The sequence below is a fragment of the Arctopsyche grandis genome, chromosome 4 (assembly GCF_051622035.1).
Source record: "Arctopsyche grandis isolate Sample6627 chromosome 4, ASM5162203v2, whole genome shotgun sequence".
Lineage (NCBI taxonomy): Eukaryota > Metazoa > Arthropoda > Insecta > Trichoptera > Hydropsychidae > Arctopsyche > Arctopsyche grandis.
In genome coordinates, this window is record NC_135358.1 from 14,686,988 (window position 1) to 14,704,841 (window position 17,854).

Genomic DNA, 17,854 nt, shown 5'->3' on the forward strand with positions numbered 1-17,854 from the left:
TGCAGGTGTATTACGTACGTTTTATCAATCGGAATGTGCAGTTTGCTGTTTATTGTTTCCAAACACCGATTGTGCTTAACCCAATAATATAATATCCTGCAAACGAGGAAAATGTGTTTCATTATTTTTGTATTCATATGTGGGTATCATTTTATTTTTCGAAGAAATCAATAAAAACGGTATTTACTTTTGCATGATGGAACTATTTTTTTTTTGTAAATAAAATGCAAGTTTAAATTGGGCAGCAACGATATGTGTAAGTTCTGTTTATATTAAAACAGCACAGACGTAAATAGCAGTACGAAAAATATTCTTTAGTACATTCATATGTACGTGATGTACATAGATGTAACAGCATAAACCGACAATATTTATTCATATTATTCAGCAGTACATGTCATCGAAACGTATCTAGCAGATCCGGTTTTCTTTGGAAATATTCAATCATGAAGTGACGTCATAGTGGCGAGTGTGCGCGTACTATTGAAGTGCGCATGTGCATATTAATATTTTTGGAAACGTCATATTGTGACAATATCGATACGATGCAAGCAATATTGTATATGTAAGCCGATTTTGCCTTGCACTCGGCCAAAACTAGTCTGAACGTGCCGAAACGCGCGCTGCTGTACAGTATGAATATAAGTAGTCTTTTCCGTGCACTTCTGTGCCGGGCTTTTGCCGTTGGATTAATGTAAATAGACCTATAAACATACTGTTGTTTAATTAAGTTGGTTCCAATAAGCATAGCTGCGTCCAATTGATTAATGACATTGTTGTTTGTTGTATTCTGGACTGCGATATAACTTGTTAGTGAGACATTGAAGTCGTGATTGATAAATATCGTGATTCAAACGTTCGAATCTATCGTCTTCAATTTGACTTTTGTTGCTTTGAGAGACGTTCCGTCTCAAAGTGCATATTCACTTTTTTGTTATTTATTTATTGTTGCACATAGAGGTGACCTCGTGTCGGTAAAGAAATATTCATATGATTGAACTTCGATGTATCGGAATATTTAATAGGACATATTAATTATATATGTACATACCATACATTTGCACAACATCAAGTTCTCCAACATAGGAATTGTGGCTTATCAACAATTTGGCTATAGAAATGAATTAGAATTGGTTTAACACGTTTTATATTAGAGACTGGGACTAGAAAAGAAAGCGTGGGATGACTCCAGACGCAACAGTCTGATGACATCATGCAGATCTGGAAGATTCTGGCTACTAAAGAAATATATAAGTCCAATGATGAAAGTAGAGATTCCTTTCATCCAAATTTGGGTCAGGTTCTTACATATCGTGTGCTACTACTGGAACCTGCTTTCTTTGGAACCTTTTATAGATTGATTATACCAGTTGGACAGGAAAAATCCTTTCCTTAGACTTTCTGAGAGTGCGATGCATCAACTCGATTGATATATTCTGTGTGCTGCTATTGTCTGAGGTTTGTTCTTTAATTCTTCGAATCTGAAGTGGTTCGCTATCTGTATTAGGAAATGCAATTAAATGTATGTGGAATGCTGAAGCAAGTGGAATGAGATTGTACCGTCGTCTCATTCCAGAGGGCTCACGATCCTCATCCGTCATGGGAACAATGATTCTTTCAAAACACATCGCATCCCCATACTAGAAACTTCATCATGACAGTCAGTTTATCGAAAAGTGAAGAAGCCACTTCTCAGAAGCAGAGCCGAATCGAGTTGAGTGATGAATCATCACACGAATGTGCATCTTCAGTGGGAACAATGCCGATCTCCTTCGCCTTCTACAGAGTCGAACACGTGTACGCCGGCCAATGTATACATAATGGCACAGACTTTTAACCCTATCGGTGCCGACGGCTATTTAATACGTTACACATCCGTCGATTTAGTTAAAAAGGAGCGGCCTGAAAACTGTTTCGATATCGGTCGGTCGCAATCCCAGGCGACACACCCACCTGCTCTCTTGCGAAATTTTAAGCGGCCGGCGCTCTCGGCGAAACCCACCGGAATGCTATTGCGAATACGCGACCATTATACTATTTGCTAATAATGCCATTCGGAGTGCTGTCTCGGAGAAAAGAGAGCCGATCGTCGGAAGCTGCGCCCGAATTGACGCAATCCTCCGAGACCCATCGCCAACACCCAACAACTGTACCGAATTCGGTCATGCCTCCTGGTGTAAATAAAAAAATAAAAGTTGCCGATGTCAAAGAGATGTTGGTTCTTTTGGGTAGATCTGATGCATCGCCCACACTATGTAGGACTGTGCAAATCTAACTGGAACAATACGGCACTGCTCCAATGCAATTAACTGGTTTCGCTAAACAATCGCACCGTGTAGGCAAACCATTAGAAGTCGAGGTTACAAAAATTTGCGAACAATGCGTTCGGTTTACCATTCAATTTATCGATTGCACATGTACTTACTTATACACGAAATATCATTCAATCTAATATTGCACATTCTCGCCCACACCTCCGTGACCTTAATTAGCCGCGGTTTTACATATTTGTATTGACTTTTTTTATGTTTTTGTTTCAGATCGGAACTTAAATTAGAATCTTTAGAAGACGCCGTAGTGTTGGATGATTCAGACGATGACCTCTTGCAAGATAAGAGAGGGTGTCCTGCTTACGTGTCGCCAGAAATTCTTCGAGCGCATCGCACGTACTCGGGAAAAGCTGCCGATATGTGGTCCTTAGGTGTAATTTTATATACGATGCTTGTTGGGAGGTGAGTCGAATTGATTGTTTTCTTATTTTTTTCATTATTTATTTTTAATTATTTTCGTCATCGTTGGGTTATGCTGAACGTTGCTCAACGCATGCTTCGGAGACGTGTGCGCTCTTGATATTTATTCGTTGGGCACTTTGCCGACCAGGAAAACTACCCGCAGTCGAATCAGTCAAAAAAATTTCATTGAGAAACAATCCGAACACACACTAAATAGAGTTTGTTTAATTTTGCAATTTTTCTTAACGCACGTTGGTCTTATCGTCTCGGGTCAATCTCGGTCACGTTCGTTTCAAATGTTGATTGATTGATTTATGTACGCGCATAAGTTTAACCCTTTATTGAAACAGTTGAACAAACTTTTATATGTACATATATTCTTAGATTAGATAGACAGATGTTACATTTCGCTCTTACAGGTGATGGCTTTTTATGAGTTTGAAAAAAAGAGTAGTCCTCATCTTACTCGCTCTGTAATAAAGAATTTAATCGAATATGCTAATTTAGTAAGCGAGTCGCTAATTTAGTAATCGACCTGTGAAAGCACCTGTCATATTGTATTACGTCCTACTATACATATACATACATAGAGGTGAACAACCGATTTTCAATTCTTTGAATGGTTGGGATCTAACTAAAAAGTTGATTGTAGATGGTTGACCATGCAAAACGTTAACGCCAACTTTTTAGATATAAACAAGTTGATCGGAATCAATGCACAATTGGTGTAAATTTCATAGTACATAAAACCTCATGTTTAATCAACATTTTTGTAAGTTTTACGCCTTTCTTCTGGCAAATTTTAAGAAAAACTGCAAGTCGGTGTTTTTGCAATCGACGTTTCAAAAGCTTGCTCTCAGAGGTAGACCCTGAATAAATTTAGTCGCGTTTACACGTTGCTAGTACCTACTACATAGCTTGCAAGAAGATATGTTACAGTCCAAGTGTTCATACACAATCTATTGGTTTTAGTTTAAGTGCTAATAGTCGAAAGCTATTTTCAGATAGCTTTCAACTCACCAGGTGTCGCATGAAACTTTTATCGGACATAATCTTTGAGATGTCAAATTAAAAATGCCATTATATCAAAATTGCTATAATTCTCGTTTCCGCTAATATTAAATATATTGCAACCCAGATATCATACATAGAGGAAGTCACAAACGATTGATAGTTTGTGCATGAACAAACTATTATGTATGTACATAGTTCATTTGTCAATTTGCTCTTTTGTGTACACTATAACTATATAACTATATATTAATATCAAAATTTGTTTTTTTTGAAATCTTCATATTTGTCGATGCACTCGCCACATATAAACATCTCGTCCAATTTTATATAAAAACACATTAAATTTACTGAAATAAAACGAAACCTTATTCACTTCTTTGAATGGCTTGGTTAATCCTCTTCCAGTTAGTCCAATACTTAACGATTGAGAAGTTGATATACTCAACTCATCCGAGCGCACTTGCACGTGTAAAGCAGCTTAATATTATTTCAAGCAGACAATGCGCCGCAGATTTTTTTTTTCACAAGTGTCAATGATGTATTCTCTAATGATGAAAAGCGTTTCCATTTGGGTTCTATTGTACATACATATATTTATGTTTGGAAATATTTTAGCAACGGTCAGTTTTCAATATGACGTATTTCTATTATTTGCGTCTGCATACCTGTTGTACCTTTGTTTGGTTTTGAACGGTGCGGCAATGCAATCAGGAAGGGCATTATTCTGGGTCGGCATTGCAGAGTATCCTGCTTCCGGTGCATTTTACACTGAGACCGGATATCGCTCGCAATTCTTCAATGTGCCATACAAAATATCACACACACACACACTCAATATGTATTCATATTTTATAATAAACGTTTTTCGACCTTGCCGAGGTAATTAGTATGCCGAAGTCGATTTGAACGTTTGTTTGCAATCGAATTTTATTGGACCGGCATTCGTTATTAGGTCCGGTCGGAACAGGTCTTCCTGCACCTGCCTGTCCGTGTTCCTTTTTGTTTTTGGAAGATCCGGTCCTTCCCTCCCCCCGCCTGCCCGCACCCTACTAGCTGCCAGATCCTTATCATCAACGAAAAAAGAAATCATTATAAATTACAAAGAGGAAGGTGCACGCACCTATCAATAAGTTCACCTGCTAGGTTCGTTACGCTCGAAAGGGCATGCGGGCTGTGGCGATGACGATTTCGAAAGACGTGCCCGTTTAAAAATCTTGGGTCGTCCTTCCTTCGATTCGATCCTCGTCGTCTTACCCTTTCCCCTCGGGGTGTTTTCGTTTTGATATTCGCACCTGCTGCTCGTGTGGTGCACACCATGTGGCGAAGACGTTACGAACCTCCGATCATTATACCTCGGCCTGACCGAAGGGTAAAAAATCATTTTGGCGCATACGGGTAGGAAGGAACAAAAAAAGGAAGCGTTTCACCTGCCGCTCTACACACCCAAGAGTTTTTAAAACCATTCTATAAAACGCCGTATCTCCCCTTTTGCGTCTTGGGTCAGGTAGAACCTGCAAATCACTAGACCTACCCACATTTTTTAGGGTTGAACTTGAGCAAAGGGTTCGTTCGATTCACCTGTTCTTTAAGGGGTGCATTAATTCGTTTAGGTGCACTTCCTCACTGCCAGATTAATTATGAGGGTCTTTTACCTTTCTTAGATATACATATGTATAATATATATATAGTTTGTATTTAAAAAAAAAAAGCATTTTATATGATTTTAACGGTTTTGTTTGTCTTGTTTCAGATATCCGTTCAATGATTCAGAGCACGTGTCGTTGTTTGCGAAAATATCGCGTGGATACTTTGTCGTCCCTGAGTGTTTGTCGTCCCGAGCCAAGTGTTTGATTAGATCGCTACTGCGGCGGGAACCCTCGGAAAGGTTGGCCGCTGCTGAAGTCCTCAGACATCCTTGGCTGACGGCTGGAGAGAGACCAGATCCGCCAGCTCCTCGTTCCACGGACCAATGTGTACCGGATCTACACCTCTGAATTATCCTTACTATCGTGCCACATACTATTTGATACAAACGTTATAGAAAGTATATTTATTGGATGCGATTTCCCCTACATCGCGAGGAGTCCTTCCCAGGATGTAGTTACTAAACTTTAATTTCTCATCCAACACTAATAAAAAAAGTCATTAAACGTAGATGTTATAATTTTTATATAGATTCTATTATGTCCTTCGATCGGATCTGTAGAATGATATACGTACATTTTTCTACATTATATTAATATTTATTTAACAAAATAAATAAAAAATATTTCCAAAAAATATATATTTTGAAAATTGTTACTATTCAAAAAAATCTTATTGTTTTATATTGTAATATAAAGATTCATTTATGTTGATGTGAACCAATGTGGAAATTTTTATATCGTGTAGTGATTTTATGAAAAATCTTGTCATCATAATCAAAAATAACATCAAATCGAAACAGTTTATACTTGATGTAGTTAAATACATTTGAATTTAATAATAAAATCGATGATCTTCACATAGGATAATTTACATATTTTATATAAATAAAAACTGGGATTTAATATGTCCACACGTGGGCATGCTAGTCTTATATTATATGTATGTATTATGTATTTACAAATGAATCAGATTTTTCACGAAAATTTATCGTTTTATATGTATGTATATATCAGTAAATCTTTTAGAGAATCAAGTTATTGTGCATAAATCAAGTTCCAAAGCTGGGGTTGCCGACCTTAGTTGATTCAAATGATCATATTGATTGGAATTGTAAATGTGAGTAACACGAAAAATTGGCCAAATAAATTAGGATACATACAAAATATATATGTATATATGATCTAATATTTTTATCATTGTTCCACAGCATTTCACGGCGGAAATGCGCGTTAAATAACCATGTTTTGTGATTTTGTTATTGTTAAGAGTGAAAGAATAATATGTGTAAATATTGTTTAGGTTTAGGTTTTAGACAGAGGGACACGTATTTATTCAACTTAGTGAGACTGATTTCACGTTCACTTTATTTGTGATCATGGAAAATGTAACATATTTCCGAAGTTAATATTGTGTATCTTTATATAGAGCGAAAGTCTCGTTGCAGAGTCATAGGTCGGAGTTCCAAATGTTATTTGAAAATTGTTAAGTTATTTATATTATATTAAAAAATATTACGAGCTATAAATAATGCTTTTACGGATCAGGAAATCGCAAATTTACAAAGTGTACCTTTTGTATATTTATATAATTTAATGTGTATATCTTGATCTCCACCGAATGATTTTCCTTGTTGTAAGTTTTTTTTTGGATAATATGTATTTATATTTTGCCATTTTTTTGATGCATAAAAAATAGTCATGATAAAGTCAAGATGAATGCAATTTTTAGGTAATGACTGTGGTGTTTTTTTTTTTATTTTATTTTAGTTCTGTATTCGATTTAAGTATTATCGAGCTGAGTAAAAGTAAAGTGAACATTATTTATTTGCATTCAATTATGTTAATTATAAACCAGTGTTAAAATTGGCTGCAACAGGTTGATTTTTGTCCTAACTGTTATTATTGTATAGTGAAATTAGAAGAGCTACTCTATCGTAAGTTTGTACATAGCATAATTTTCCTTGTCATGCTGTTAAAAATGGAAGCCACGAAAATAAACATATTTAAATCTAATTCGCTTTTTTATATATTCCCAACTCTATGTATGTAACACCTTATTCCTGCACTACAGGATCAGATCAAATTGTAATATACATATGTACTATATTAAATAAATGTTTAAAAATAAAACCATGCAATAACTAGTGTGGTACAATATATTTAATATAATTTTTTAAATTTTTAAACTGCAAAACAGATATATCACCACTTGATAATTTACTATTACAGTACAAATAAATTAAGAGGTTCATTAATTTCCGACGCTGCTCTTTTGCTCTTGTTGTTCTGCAAACACTTTCATCCTCCTTTCTAATTCTGGTTTGAAGTGACGGATCAGTCCTTGCACGGGCCAGGCTGCACCATCACCCAAAGCACAAATAGTATGTCCTGAAAAATATTATTAAAATTTATAAAAACCAACTATAAAATCAAGAAAAAAATACACTTATGTATTATTAATACAAACCTTCAATTTGCTTAGATATTTCCCATAACATATTGATTTCATCAGTAGTTGCATTTCCATCAACCATTCTAAAACAAAACGCAAATAAATGATTAAATATACATATGTACATGTATTTGACTAGCGTTTTCTTCGTCGCTAATTTTATGTACCTGTATATTATTTTATTCATCCATGAAATACCCTCCCGGCATGGAGTGCACTGTCCGCAAGACTCATGCTTGTAAAACATAATCAAACGAGCTATGGCTTTCACAATGTCTGTTTGAGCGTTCATAACAATCACAGCGGCCGTACCGAGAGATGTCTGTGCAGCGACGAGACCGTCAAAGTCCATCAATACATCTTCACATACACTGTGAATGGCATTATATTGAATATAATTTAGAATTAATATGTAAATACATAAAAAACAAAAACGTAGAAAGTAGAATACTTTTTAGGAATAAGCGGAGTTGAAGAGCCCCCTGGAATCACAGCCAACAGATTATCCCATCCTCCGGTTACTCCACCAGCATGTCGTTCAATCAATTCTTTCAATGGAATACTCATCTCTTCTTCCACAGTGCATGGAGTATTCACATGTCCCGAAATGTTGAAAAGCTTAGTGCCAGAGTTACGAGTACGTCCGAATGAGACGAACCATTCTCCACCACGACGGCAAATCGTCTAGATAAAAATTAATAAGTATGATTTAAAAATTAGGTTTGTGTATATATGCATACTATATATGCTACAGTGAATCTGTATTTTCCCCAGTGAAATTATACTTTCATTAGTGGAAGTATACTTTCGCCAACTCAATCGGTGAAAGCATATCACACAAAAAGCCATAACGCACTGCCCTGATAGAGATATTGCATATCAGTAGATAGGTCGTGGGTTCAAGTCCCGGCCAAATACGCTGCTGGCGAGGTCTTGTGGCTATTAAAAGAACACAGATCTACCATCCCCTGTTAGATTTTTCCGATTTTTCTGGCTTAATTGTTGTGACAGATCCAATAAATCGATATCCTCCCCCTCAATTTTTCGCAAGTTCGATTTTTAGCATGTCGAATTTGTTGAATCTTAAGTATTAAAATGTGTTGACTGTCCATAGATGTCTCTATTGTATTTAATGTATTGTTATGTTTGAAAACGGTGCAAACGTTTGTAGAGGGCAAACGGTGGCTTGGGAGAAAGAAGTTCTCTTGGCTCCGGAACATCAGATCATGGACGGGACTCAGACTTGAAATATTGTTTCGACTTGCCTATAATACGGCAAACTTTGCATGAGCTCTCAATACTGTCTGCCGGATACAGATTTGGCACAAGAAAATGTACGAAAATTAATCTAACCATATGCGTCGCCTTGGCATATTTCCTGTCATGGCACATATGATGTACATATGTATATAAAATAAAATAAAAAATCAGGACATTGAAAACAAGCTGTCAACTTGGATGTTAGATCATAACAGCACTAATTGGAAAAAAGGTCCGAGGACTGTCTAATATATAAAAAATTGAGTATTCCATTCAGGAATCAGTCCCCATATGAAGCTGTATTTAAACAAACTACAAAAGTTGGTCAAAATCATCACATTTGCCTTCTGATGTAATTAAAAAATTATACACTGAAGATATCGAAATTTTTTTGTTGAACAATCTACACATTTTTTTGTAGAAGAAGATACAACATTAATAAAAGTATCAGAAATAAATGTGAAGTATTCGGAGTATGAATTATTTTAAACGCCAGTGAAAGTATAATTTCATTGCTGGTATGAAATCACTGTAACATATATATATAATGGATAAAATAGCCATACAGGTGCAACGGCAACCGTCTCAACATTGGTGACAGTCGTTGGACATCCAAACACACCGACGTCAGCTGGGAAAGGTGGCTTTAGACGAGGTTTTCCTTGCTTGCCCTCGATAGATTCAATAAGAGCAGTTTCTTCACCGCAAATATAAGCTCCAGCACCACGATGCATAAACACATCAAAGTCGTATCCGGACCCGCAAGCATTCTTGCCGATTAGGCCAGCTTGATATGCCTATAATATACAACGCATTATTAAATTGAAACGGAATAGTTAGATACTGCCATGAAACAAAATATAATTTTACTTCGGCGATTGCAACTTGCATGTTACTAGCTTCGTTGTAAAATTCGCCACGGATGTAAATGTAAGCGGCTTGAGCACCCATAGCCTTTCCAGCAATGAGACATCCCTCGACCAACTTATGAGGGTCGTGTCGCATGATCTCACGATCTTTGCACGTGCCAGGTTCTCCTTCATCAGCGTTGACAACCAGATATTTGGGGCGTCCATCGGAGGGTTTGTTCATGAATGACCATTTCATACCAGAGGGGAAACCAGCTCCACCTCTTCCACGAAGACCGGATGTTTTGATTTCATCTGTAGCATTTCAATAGTGATTAGTAAATTATATAAAACGCTAAATGTTTCTAATAAAAGGGTAATTTATGTACTTATGATCCAGTCGGCGCCTTTCAGGAGAATTTCTTTGGTTTTGTGCCAATCTCCTCTACGCATAGAACCCTTGAGACGCCAGTCATGACGACCGTACAAGTTTGTGAATACACGGTCCTCATCGGCCAAGTTGCCGAAGGTTGTTTTGGTTTGGTTATGACGCACTGCAATGACAGTTGGAGTCACATGTTTCTTTGATGCTGCTGCTACAACTGCCCCTAATTATATAAGTGATTTTAATAAATCAGGAATACAAGTTATTAAAAGAACTAATGATTTTGTAGACATACATATGTATATATAAAGCGAAGTAATTGAGTTATTTATGATTTCTTTTCGTTTTCTGTTTTTAATTTTATTTGATATTTGTATTTTTGCACAACTTATGTATTACCAAACTCCTTGGGTCCATCTTCTTTGCTGACTTCCCCAAGTATTCAATTTCAATAAATAAATTGAAAGTGAAATCACCATTCATATCTTTTCAAGAATATATTAATACTTGGTGGTATCTAAACGGCATACATATGATTTTTCCATCTTCAAATATTAGATATATGTATGTACAATATATAAAGATATTTTTTTTTGTTTGCTGTGCAAATCTATAATTTTCAATTTAAAACAAAAAAAAAATGACATGTTATCTAAACTTACAACGTAGATAGTTTTTGAAAGGGGTCAGAGCCCAAAATCGTTAAATCTCCATATAATTTTTTTTCAACTGTTTCCCACCAGGTTCACACTACAGAATTTGGGTCGTTTTACAAAAACAATATAATAAATCAAAATGTAAAAATTCGAAAATTTATTTATGAAATAATTTGATTGTACAACTTGTGTGAAATTTTTCATATAAAGTTTGTTATAGATCCAGGAGATAAAAAGTGGGTGATATAGTAGCCAACAATTTTTAAGAGAAGCCTTATGTTCTTAGGTAATTTTTAATCCCCGAACCTTAGAAAAGAAAAATCAATTTTTGGATAAGGGTACCTATAAGCATAGCAGCGAAATGTCAGATCATATGTTATGTAATTGCAGCGCATTTACAGAACAGAGAAAAGGGGAATAAGGGAAGTGGTGTAGCCTTTTAAGATAAAATTTTAAGATTTAGGGAAAGTAAATATATGGGGGCTCACCGAAGGAACGGGCGGGGGGCAGAGCGCGCACCCGCGCCAACGTCGAGGCCATCTCGACAGATACTAGACTAGACAGCAGTCTGCAAAAACTTTATACGGCCATACACTCAATCGATTTTAGCTGTTTTTTCAGCTGCATATTCTAAAAAAACTATACAATGGTGCTTGGATTTTTCCGTACAGGATGTTTCTGGGCACAAACTTTGCAGAAAGATTTTCACGTAGGGGAATTTTCCGTACATTGATTTTTCCGGTAAACGGATTATTTAGCACATTGCGATCGGACACGTGATTTTTTCTTGGATGATTTTTGCGGATACTGACTATTCAATAATTGGATTATTAGTCAGATTGCGATCGCCCAAAAGACAATTTTTGCCATGAAATTGAATTGCCGCGAATACAGAATATTTGGCACTCGAGTTCTCATTAGTATGCTAATTATTATCGTTAGTATGATGGACTTTTTGGCTGCCACATGTTATATAGATTTTATAGAGATTTCCATTATAGAGATTTTAGTGACTTTTGGGTGAGGGCTTTGTGACCAATAATCACCGAACCAACTATTCAGTTAATAATTGATTAATTTGGAGGCTGAATTATCTAAACGCTTACTTTGTCTTTTTTTAAATATAATATTGCAAATATTTCTTGTCCCAAATAATCTGGAATAATCAGTGTTCACAAAAATCATGTTTGAAAAAACCAGTGTCCAAAATAATCAATGTTCGGAAAATTGTCTGTGTACAAAAAAATCTGTCTGCAAAATTTGTGTTTGAAAACATCCTGTACGGAAAAATCATCGAATTATAAACTCATTTAATGGTTCGGTGATTACTAGTCAAATGTGAACCGGTCACAGGACAACCGGTCGCTCTAGATCGGTCACACGTGATCACCCGTCACACTAAAACTGGTCACACCCTAAAATCGGTCACGAAAAATCTGGTTGACCGATTTTAGGGTGTGACCAGTTTTAGTGTGACGGGTGATCACGTGTGACTGATCTAGAGCGATCGGTTGTCCTGTGACTGATTTACATATGACTAGTAGTCCGTTTACCCATTTAATATGCACACCGAATATATTCCTTGACGAATTCTTATTAAACAATCGCAAATGTTAAAATTTCTTTATTTTAATGGTGAAGTAATTTTAAAAATTAAAGTCACTTAACCCAAAAAGTTATGTAACCAAACATATTTATTTAATATAGGAGGTCGAAAGAATAAGACAAAGTCCTGTTGTTCTTTTTTGACTAATCTCTAGTTGTCGGTTTGAACCCTCATTATAAACACGCAAAGCAAATATCACTTGGATGGCTAAAATAAAAGAGCCACACTTAGAAGTATACACATATTACACAAATGACGGAGAGGATGGCCCAATAATGAAAAAGAGGGAATCTGATAACATTATGTCAAATTATAGACAAGGTCTATTTTTATGTTGTTATGTCCGTAAATGCCACCTGACGATTTGACAGTTAGCAAATTCTGAAATGTCCGTTCGGCACGGCAGTAGCCGATATGAAAAAGTTGACTTCCTCGGTGAAGGCCAGGTAATTCCATCCTTAGTTAATAATTAAATACATGTTCTATATTTCAGGTTTTTAGAAAATATAGTACAAATTCGTGTTTAAATCAAAATTTGTGTTCATTTAAATTTGTTTCACGTTTTCTTTATCATCAACGTATCAGTATTTTTTTATAAAATGATGTATTCTATTGAATATACCATATTATAAAAATAGTAACGTTTTTCAGTTATAGCAATTTACAATTGTGTACATAACCTTAATTCTTATGACAGAACAGTACCCTTGCTATCAATCAAAGTACATATTTGTATGTTAAAATTTTAGTTTGCTACCGTATATAAAGCCAGAGATACCAACACTGACACCATAGTAGCTGTTAAAAAAATCAAAATAGGAAGTCGGTTGGAGGCAAAGGATGGTATCAATAGAACTGCCTTGCGTGAGATCAAACTCTTACAGGAACTTCACCATGAAAACATAATTGGACTTTTGGGTTTTTATATATTACCTTTAAATCTATTTTATTTTTATAGGACAAATTTATCATTTTATTTCATTTTCTTGCATTTTAGATGTATTTGGTCAAAAATCTAATGTGTCTCTAGTATTTGATTTTATGGATACAGATTTGGAAATAATAATCAAAGACACTAATATTGTATTAACGCCAGCTAACGTCAAAGCTTATGTGATACAGACATTACAAGGTTGAATTAATAATTAAATTAAGTTGGAAATAACTTTACCTCACTCTTAAGTTTAATTAATATATATATATATTTTTTTTCAGGTTTAGAATATCTTCATAGCTCTTGGATTTTACATAGAGATTTAAAACCGAACAATTTGCTAGTAAATGCTGCAGGGGTATTAAAAATTGGTGATTTTGGTTTGGCTAAATCGTACGGTTCTCCATACAGAATATATACTCATCAAGTTGTCACTCGTTGGTACAGGTACAGTATCATAATGATCTCTATTTAATAATTGTGTTCTTAATACGTCTACATTATGTTTGTATCGTAGATGTCCAGAACTTTTATTCGGAAGTAGACAATACGGAACAGGAGTTGATATGTGGGCCATTGGTTGTATATTAGCTGAATTATTATTACGTGTGCCATTTCTGCCAGGCGAATCTGATCTTGATCAATTAACGAGGATATTTCAAGTGTTGGGTACCCCAAATGAGGATAACTGGCCAGTTAGTATACATATCAAAATTCGACAGTTTATTTTATATACATATGTATGTAAATATGTATATTTTATATTACTTGATTGATTTACAGGGTATGACTGGTCTGCCAGATTATATTCAGTTTATGCAATTCACCCCAACACCATTCAAGCATATATTCACAGCAGCACCTGATGATCTTTTAGACCTTTTAAATAGTTTGTTAAGTCTTTGCCCCTTGAACAGATGTACCTGCACGCAAGCATTAAAAATGCCATACTTTAGGTATTAATCAATGGACTTAATCATACATTAAACGTAACACTTTAATATAATCATTGTTTACTCATTTCCAGTAATAAACCGGCACCAACAATTGGAAATAAACTACCATTGCCATCTTCTATAAATCCAATCAATAAAGAAAAGCCATCCTTGAAAAGGAAGTTACTGGATAATATGGAAGGTGCTACATTAGCAAAGAAAATACAATTTTAATATATGTAATATTTCAGAATGTATTTAATAATCGTAAATTAACATGTTTATTTTTTGTATTGGCATTATTGAAATAAATTGAGAGTATTGCAATATTTTTACCAATCACTGATGAACTTTTTTGGCAATGGCAATTATATTCTCTAGCTACATATTTATTGAAGCCCATTTTTATAAACTGTGCACTTCACATTAGAAAAATCTTTGTAATTTAATAAGTACCCTAACTATTACCCTATTCCCCCCTACAAAGCACATATTTAAATGTTTGTTATACATGCTTAAATAGATTGAAAGTTCTCATTTATTAATACTGTCAATTCATTATATTAGGGGCTTACTGAATTACTTTGGTTATTTGTTTTTTTTTCATAAAAATTCATATTACAAGCTTTTACACTTCATCATATACACACATTTTCACTTCACTAATAGATTAAATAAATTTAAATATTGGCAAAATGCGCAGCATGACTATTGATGTGTTTGGGCCAAAAGCCACAATACAATATTGGCGAAGAAAAGTCTCAATGTGTTATTTGCATAGAATTCTACTTCTGGTTATTTGTGAAATAATTATCACGAAACTAGTAAAGTTTATCCACAATAGGACAAGGGAAACAAGCTGTTTTGAACGTCTTGGGAATGTTCTAAAAAAATGGAGCTCGATTGAAAAGGGAATTTTAAAGAAAAAAATGAAAATATTATTGAAGCTTCCTATGTTATAGCACTAGTGATAGCAAAGTAGAAAAAAACCACATATAATTGGGGAAGTTTTAATCAAACCCTATGCTCCAAAATGGAAATTGTGTTAGGAAATGCATTGTAGAAAAAAAAAGGGGGGGGGGGGGAGATTATATTCTGAACAGCAATGAATGGAGCAAAAAACGGTTGGAAAATTCTTGCATTAAATGCAAGTTTTGTCAAAATGCTGTTCATTTGGATAACTAATGTCTCCAGGCGTCATTGTTTTCGATTTATTATATTCCACATAAAACAAGTGGGTATAAGAAGCCATTGTATGCACAATTTGTGAAAGCGATTCCCACTGGAAATCGTTGATATGGATGATTTGCGAATTGGAATGATTTTAATTTGGCTAGCATGCAAATAAAACAAAGTTTTATTAAAAAATATCACATGGTCCACTGTGACATTCAACTTTTATTATTCATAGTGTAAATCAATTGAATCACATGGACATCAACAATTTGTCATGCTTTTTATTAATTTCTGTTTTTAAATTCCACTTTATAATATAATGTTCTTAGACCGAAATCGATACTCAACGCATTAAGATATAGCATATTAAAAATTGGTCTAAAATTCTTAAGTACGTTGTATTTATGAAACAAATTTTAATGTCCAAACGCAAAGGTGAATACAGACAAATAGATGTACATCTTTAATGTGAATAAATAAAAAAATTATAATAGTAAAAATACCGATTACGATGCAAAATACATTGTGCATTAAAGCTGTAATATTACGAGAACTATAACGATCTGCTAGACTTCGATCATTCTCAAAAGTTGAAAGTAAATTTTCATTCACTCAATTGATATAGTACAATTTTTAATTTATCGAATTTCCAAATTCAATTTGACACGGAATGAGTTTTTAAGTTAAACATTATAAATGCAGATAAATAATACATCGTATGACTGACACATGGTCGGAATTAGAGTAATTAATACTAAACCACATTTTCTCTGAAAATCTCTATTTAAAAAATTGTCAAATTTTCAATTAGGCAATAAATATGAAATAAAACATTACTCGCATTGAGAATGAACGAAGCACCATGAAAAATGTAATTTTACACAATTTTTTTTACAAACATTCAACATACAAATACTGTTTAAGGCAAATTATCAATTTACAAATATTTCATTTCTTTTATATATATATTTTATACAATTTGATTACAAAATGAACAACACTTATTATAAACAATAGATTTTCTTTCTCTCTATATATATTATATATGTATGTATAGAGTGTGTATTTATGTAACATTTATGTGAAGATAGTTTTATTTGTTTTTCATGCAAGTTAAAAGCATTCTCACACACTCGCATATGTTCATACATCTCGCAGTTATAATTTAAATACATATGAAGATTGATTGCTTAAGGTCGCCGCGTACAATTTCTTAGATACGCGGGGAAATTTTATATTTCTGAATATAATATTATCGCAACACTTGGCAACAATCTGATGGAATACATATAAAAATAAATTACATTCTTTACATTTGCAAACATATTAATATTGACTGAAGAAACAGTGGTAACAAACGTAAATAATCTGATATTAATGAAAACAAATAGGCCTATTGGCTTAATTAATAAGTAGAATCAAAAGTCACACACCTTACGCTTTTTTGATTGAATGTAGAAACTCATGACTATACTACGTAAAACAATAATAAAAAAGCTCCAATACAATTACCATGTCATTTCAGCCACAAGGTGTGTTACTTTTACTATCTGTAAATTGTGATATAAAAATTTTTTGAAGAGATTATAATAAAAAAAAGTTGTAATTTTCAACTGATTCCATACATTATAAATGCAGTTTGAATGGAGTGATTTAGAATCTTAAAAATTATAAATACTTGTTCACGAGATCACTCTGTTGATACCTAAACTCAATTTATTCAAACACGTATTTTAGATATACTGAGTTTCCAAACAATATGATTCCATTAGCACTGAGCAACTCACAATGCGACAATAACTTTCTCCTAAAATACATAGGGTCATTAATAAATCAGTAGCCAAATCAGTGAAACTGTAATTGTTGTATCCAAATGTTTAAAGTATGATTACTATTGATATGTTTTGTTGTACAAATAACACCGTTTTTTATTCTGGTGTTTTTGACATAAAATAAAGATCCCCAAAAAATAAATAAATAGGAAAATTAACAAAAGAAAAGAATGCAAAGCATCAAGTAGGTAAAAAAATAGTATACAGTAATTGTATATCCAATGATGATTTAATATTATTTATCCATATTCCAAGAAAGATGTTCAGGTGAACTTTTCGCAAAGATGTGACTACAGTAGTTCAATGGTCTCCAACCATTCCCATTACAAAAATTAGCCCTACATTTATTAGATTTAATTTTAATTCAATAATTATTCT

At 34.1% G+C, this 17,854-nt stretch overlaps 4 protein-coding genes across 4 annotated transcripts in view; 2 read left to right on the top strand and 2 right to left on the bottom strand.

The window, feature by feature from the left end:
* The window catches only part of LOC143910974 (tribbles homolog 2-like), a 61,255-nt gene extending 54,078 nt beyond the window's left edge, over positions 1–7,177 (top strand). The window contains exons 3-4 of the mRNA XM_077429636.1: positions 2,541–2,732; positions 5,497–7,177. Coding sequence (XP_077285762.1) covers positions 2,541–2,732; positions 5,497–5,740 — 436 coding nt within the window. The 3' untranslated portion in view covers positions 5,741–7,177. The remainder of the gene's footprint in view (positions 1–2,540; positions 2,733–5,496) is intronic.
* The window catches only part of LOC143910247 (zinc finger MYM-type protein 1-like), a 396,863-nt gene that overhangs the window by 340,537 nt on the left and 38,472 nt on the right, over positions 1–17,854 (bottom strand). The gene's annotated exons all lie outside the window — the stretch shown is intronic.
* Positions 7,158–11,594, bottom strand: ND-51 (NADH dehydrogenase (ubiquinone) 51 kDa subunit). The gene is made up of 8 exons (XM_077429632.1): positions 11,482–11,594; positions 10,342–10,560; positions 9,975–10,267; positions 9,671–9,901; positions 8,296–8,528; positions 8,012–8,215; positions 7,860–7,927; positions 7,158–7,780 (listed from the first exon to the last, which is right to left on the bottom strand). Exons 1-8 carry the CDS (start codon positions 11,531–11,533, stop codon positions 7,644–7,646), a joined length of 1,437 nt encoding a protein of 478 aa, XP_077285758.1. The 5' UTR covers positions 11,534–11,594; the 3' UTR covers positions 7,158–7,643.
* Cdk7 (Cyclin-dependent kinase 7) lies at positions 12,923–14,896 on the top strand. Its single transcript, XM_077429635.1, has 7 exons — positions 12,923–13,045; positions 13,349–13,517; positions 13,597–13,731; positions 13,815–13,980; positions 14,051–14,228; positions 14,317–14,489; positions 14,561–14,896. The coding sequence occupies exons 1-7, from the start codon at positions 12,986–12,988 to the stop codon at positions 14,700–14,702; spliced, it is 1,023 nt and encodes a 340-aa protein (XP_077285761.1). The 5' UTR covers positions 12,923–12,985; the 3' UTR covers positions 14,703–14,896.

Excerpts from the sequence above, each read along its gene's own strand:
- ND-51 (XM_077429632.1), bottom strand. The coding sequence starts at position 11,533 with ATGGCCTCGACGTTGGCGCGGGTGCGCGCTCTGCCCCCCGCCCGTTCC. Across the intron at positions 8,529-9,670 it reads AGACGGTTGCCGTTGCACCT|ACGATTTGCCGTCGTGGTGG; the intron begins GTATGGCTATTT and ends ATTTTTATCTAG. Across the intron at positions 8,216-8,295 it reads ACTCCGCTTATTCCTAAAAA|TGTATGTGAAGATGTATTGA; the intron begins GTATTCTACTTT and ends TGCCATTCACAG.
- Cdk7 (XM_077429635.1), top strand. The coding sequence starts at position 12,986 with ATGTCCGTTCGGCACGGCAGTAGCCGATATGAAAAAGTTGACTTCCTC. Across the intron at positions 13,732-13,814 it reads TGTGATACAGACATTACAAG|GTTTAGAATATCTTCATAGC; the intron begins GTTGAATTAATA and ends ATTTTTTTTCAG. Across the intron at positions 14,229-14,316 it reads CAAATGAGGATAACTGGCCA|GGTATGACTGGTCTGCCAGA; the intron begins GTTAGTATACAT and ends ATTGATTTACAG.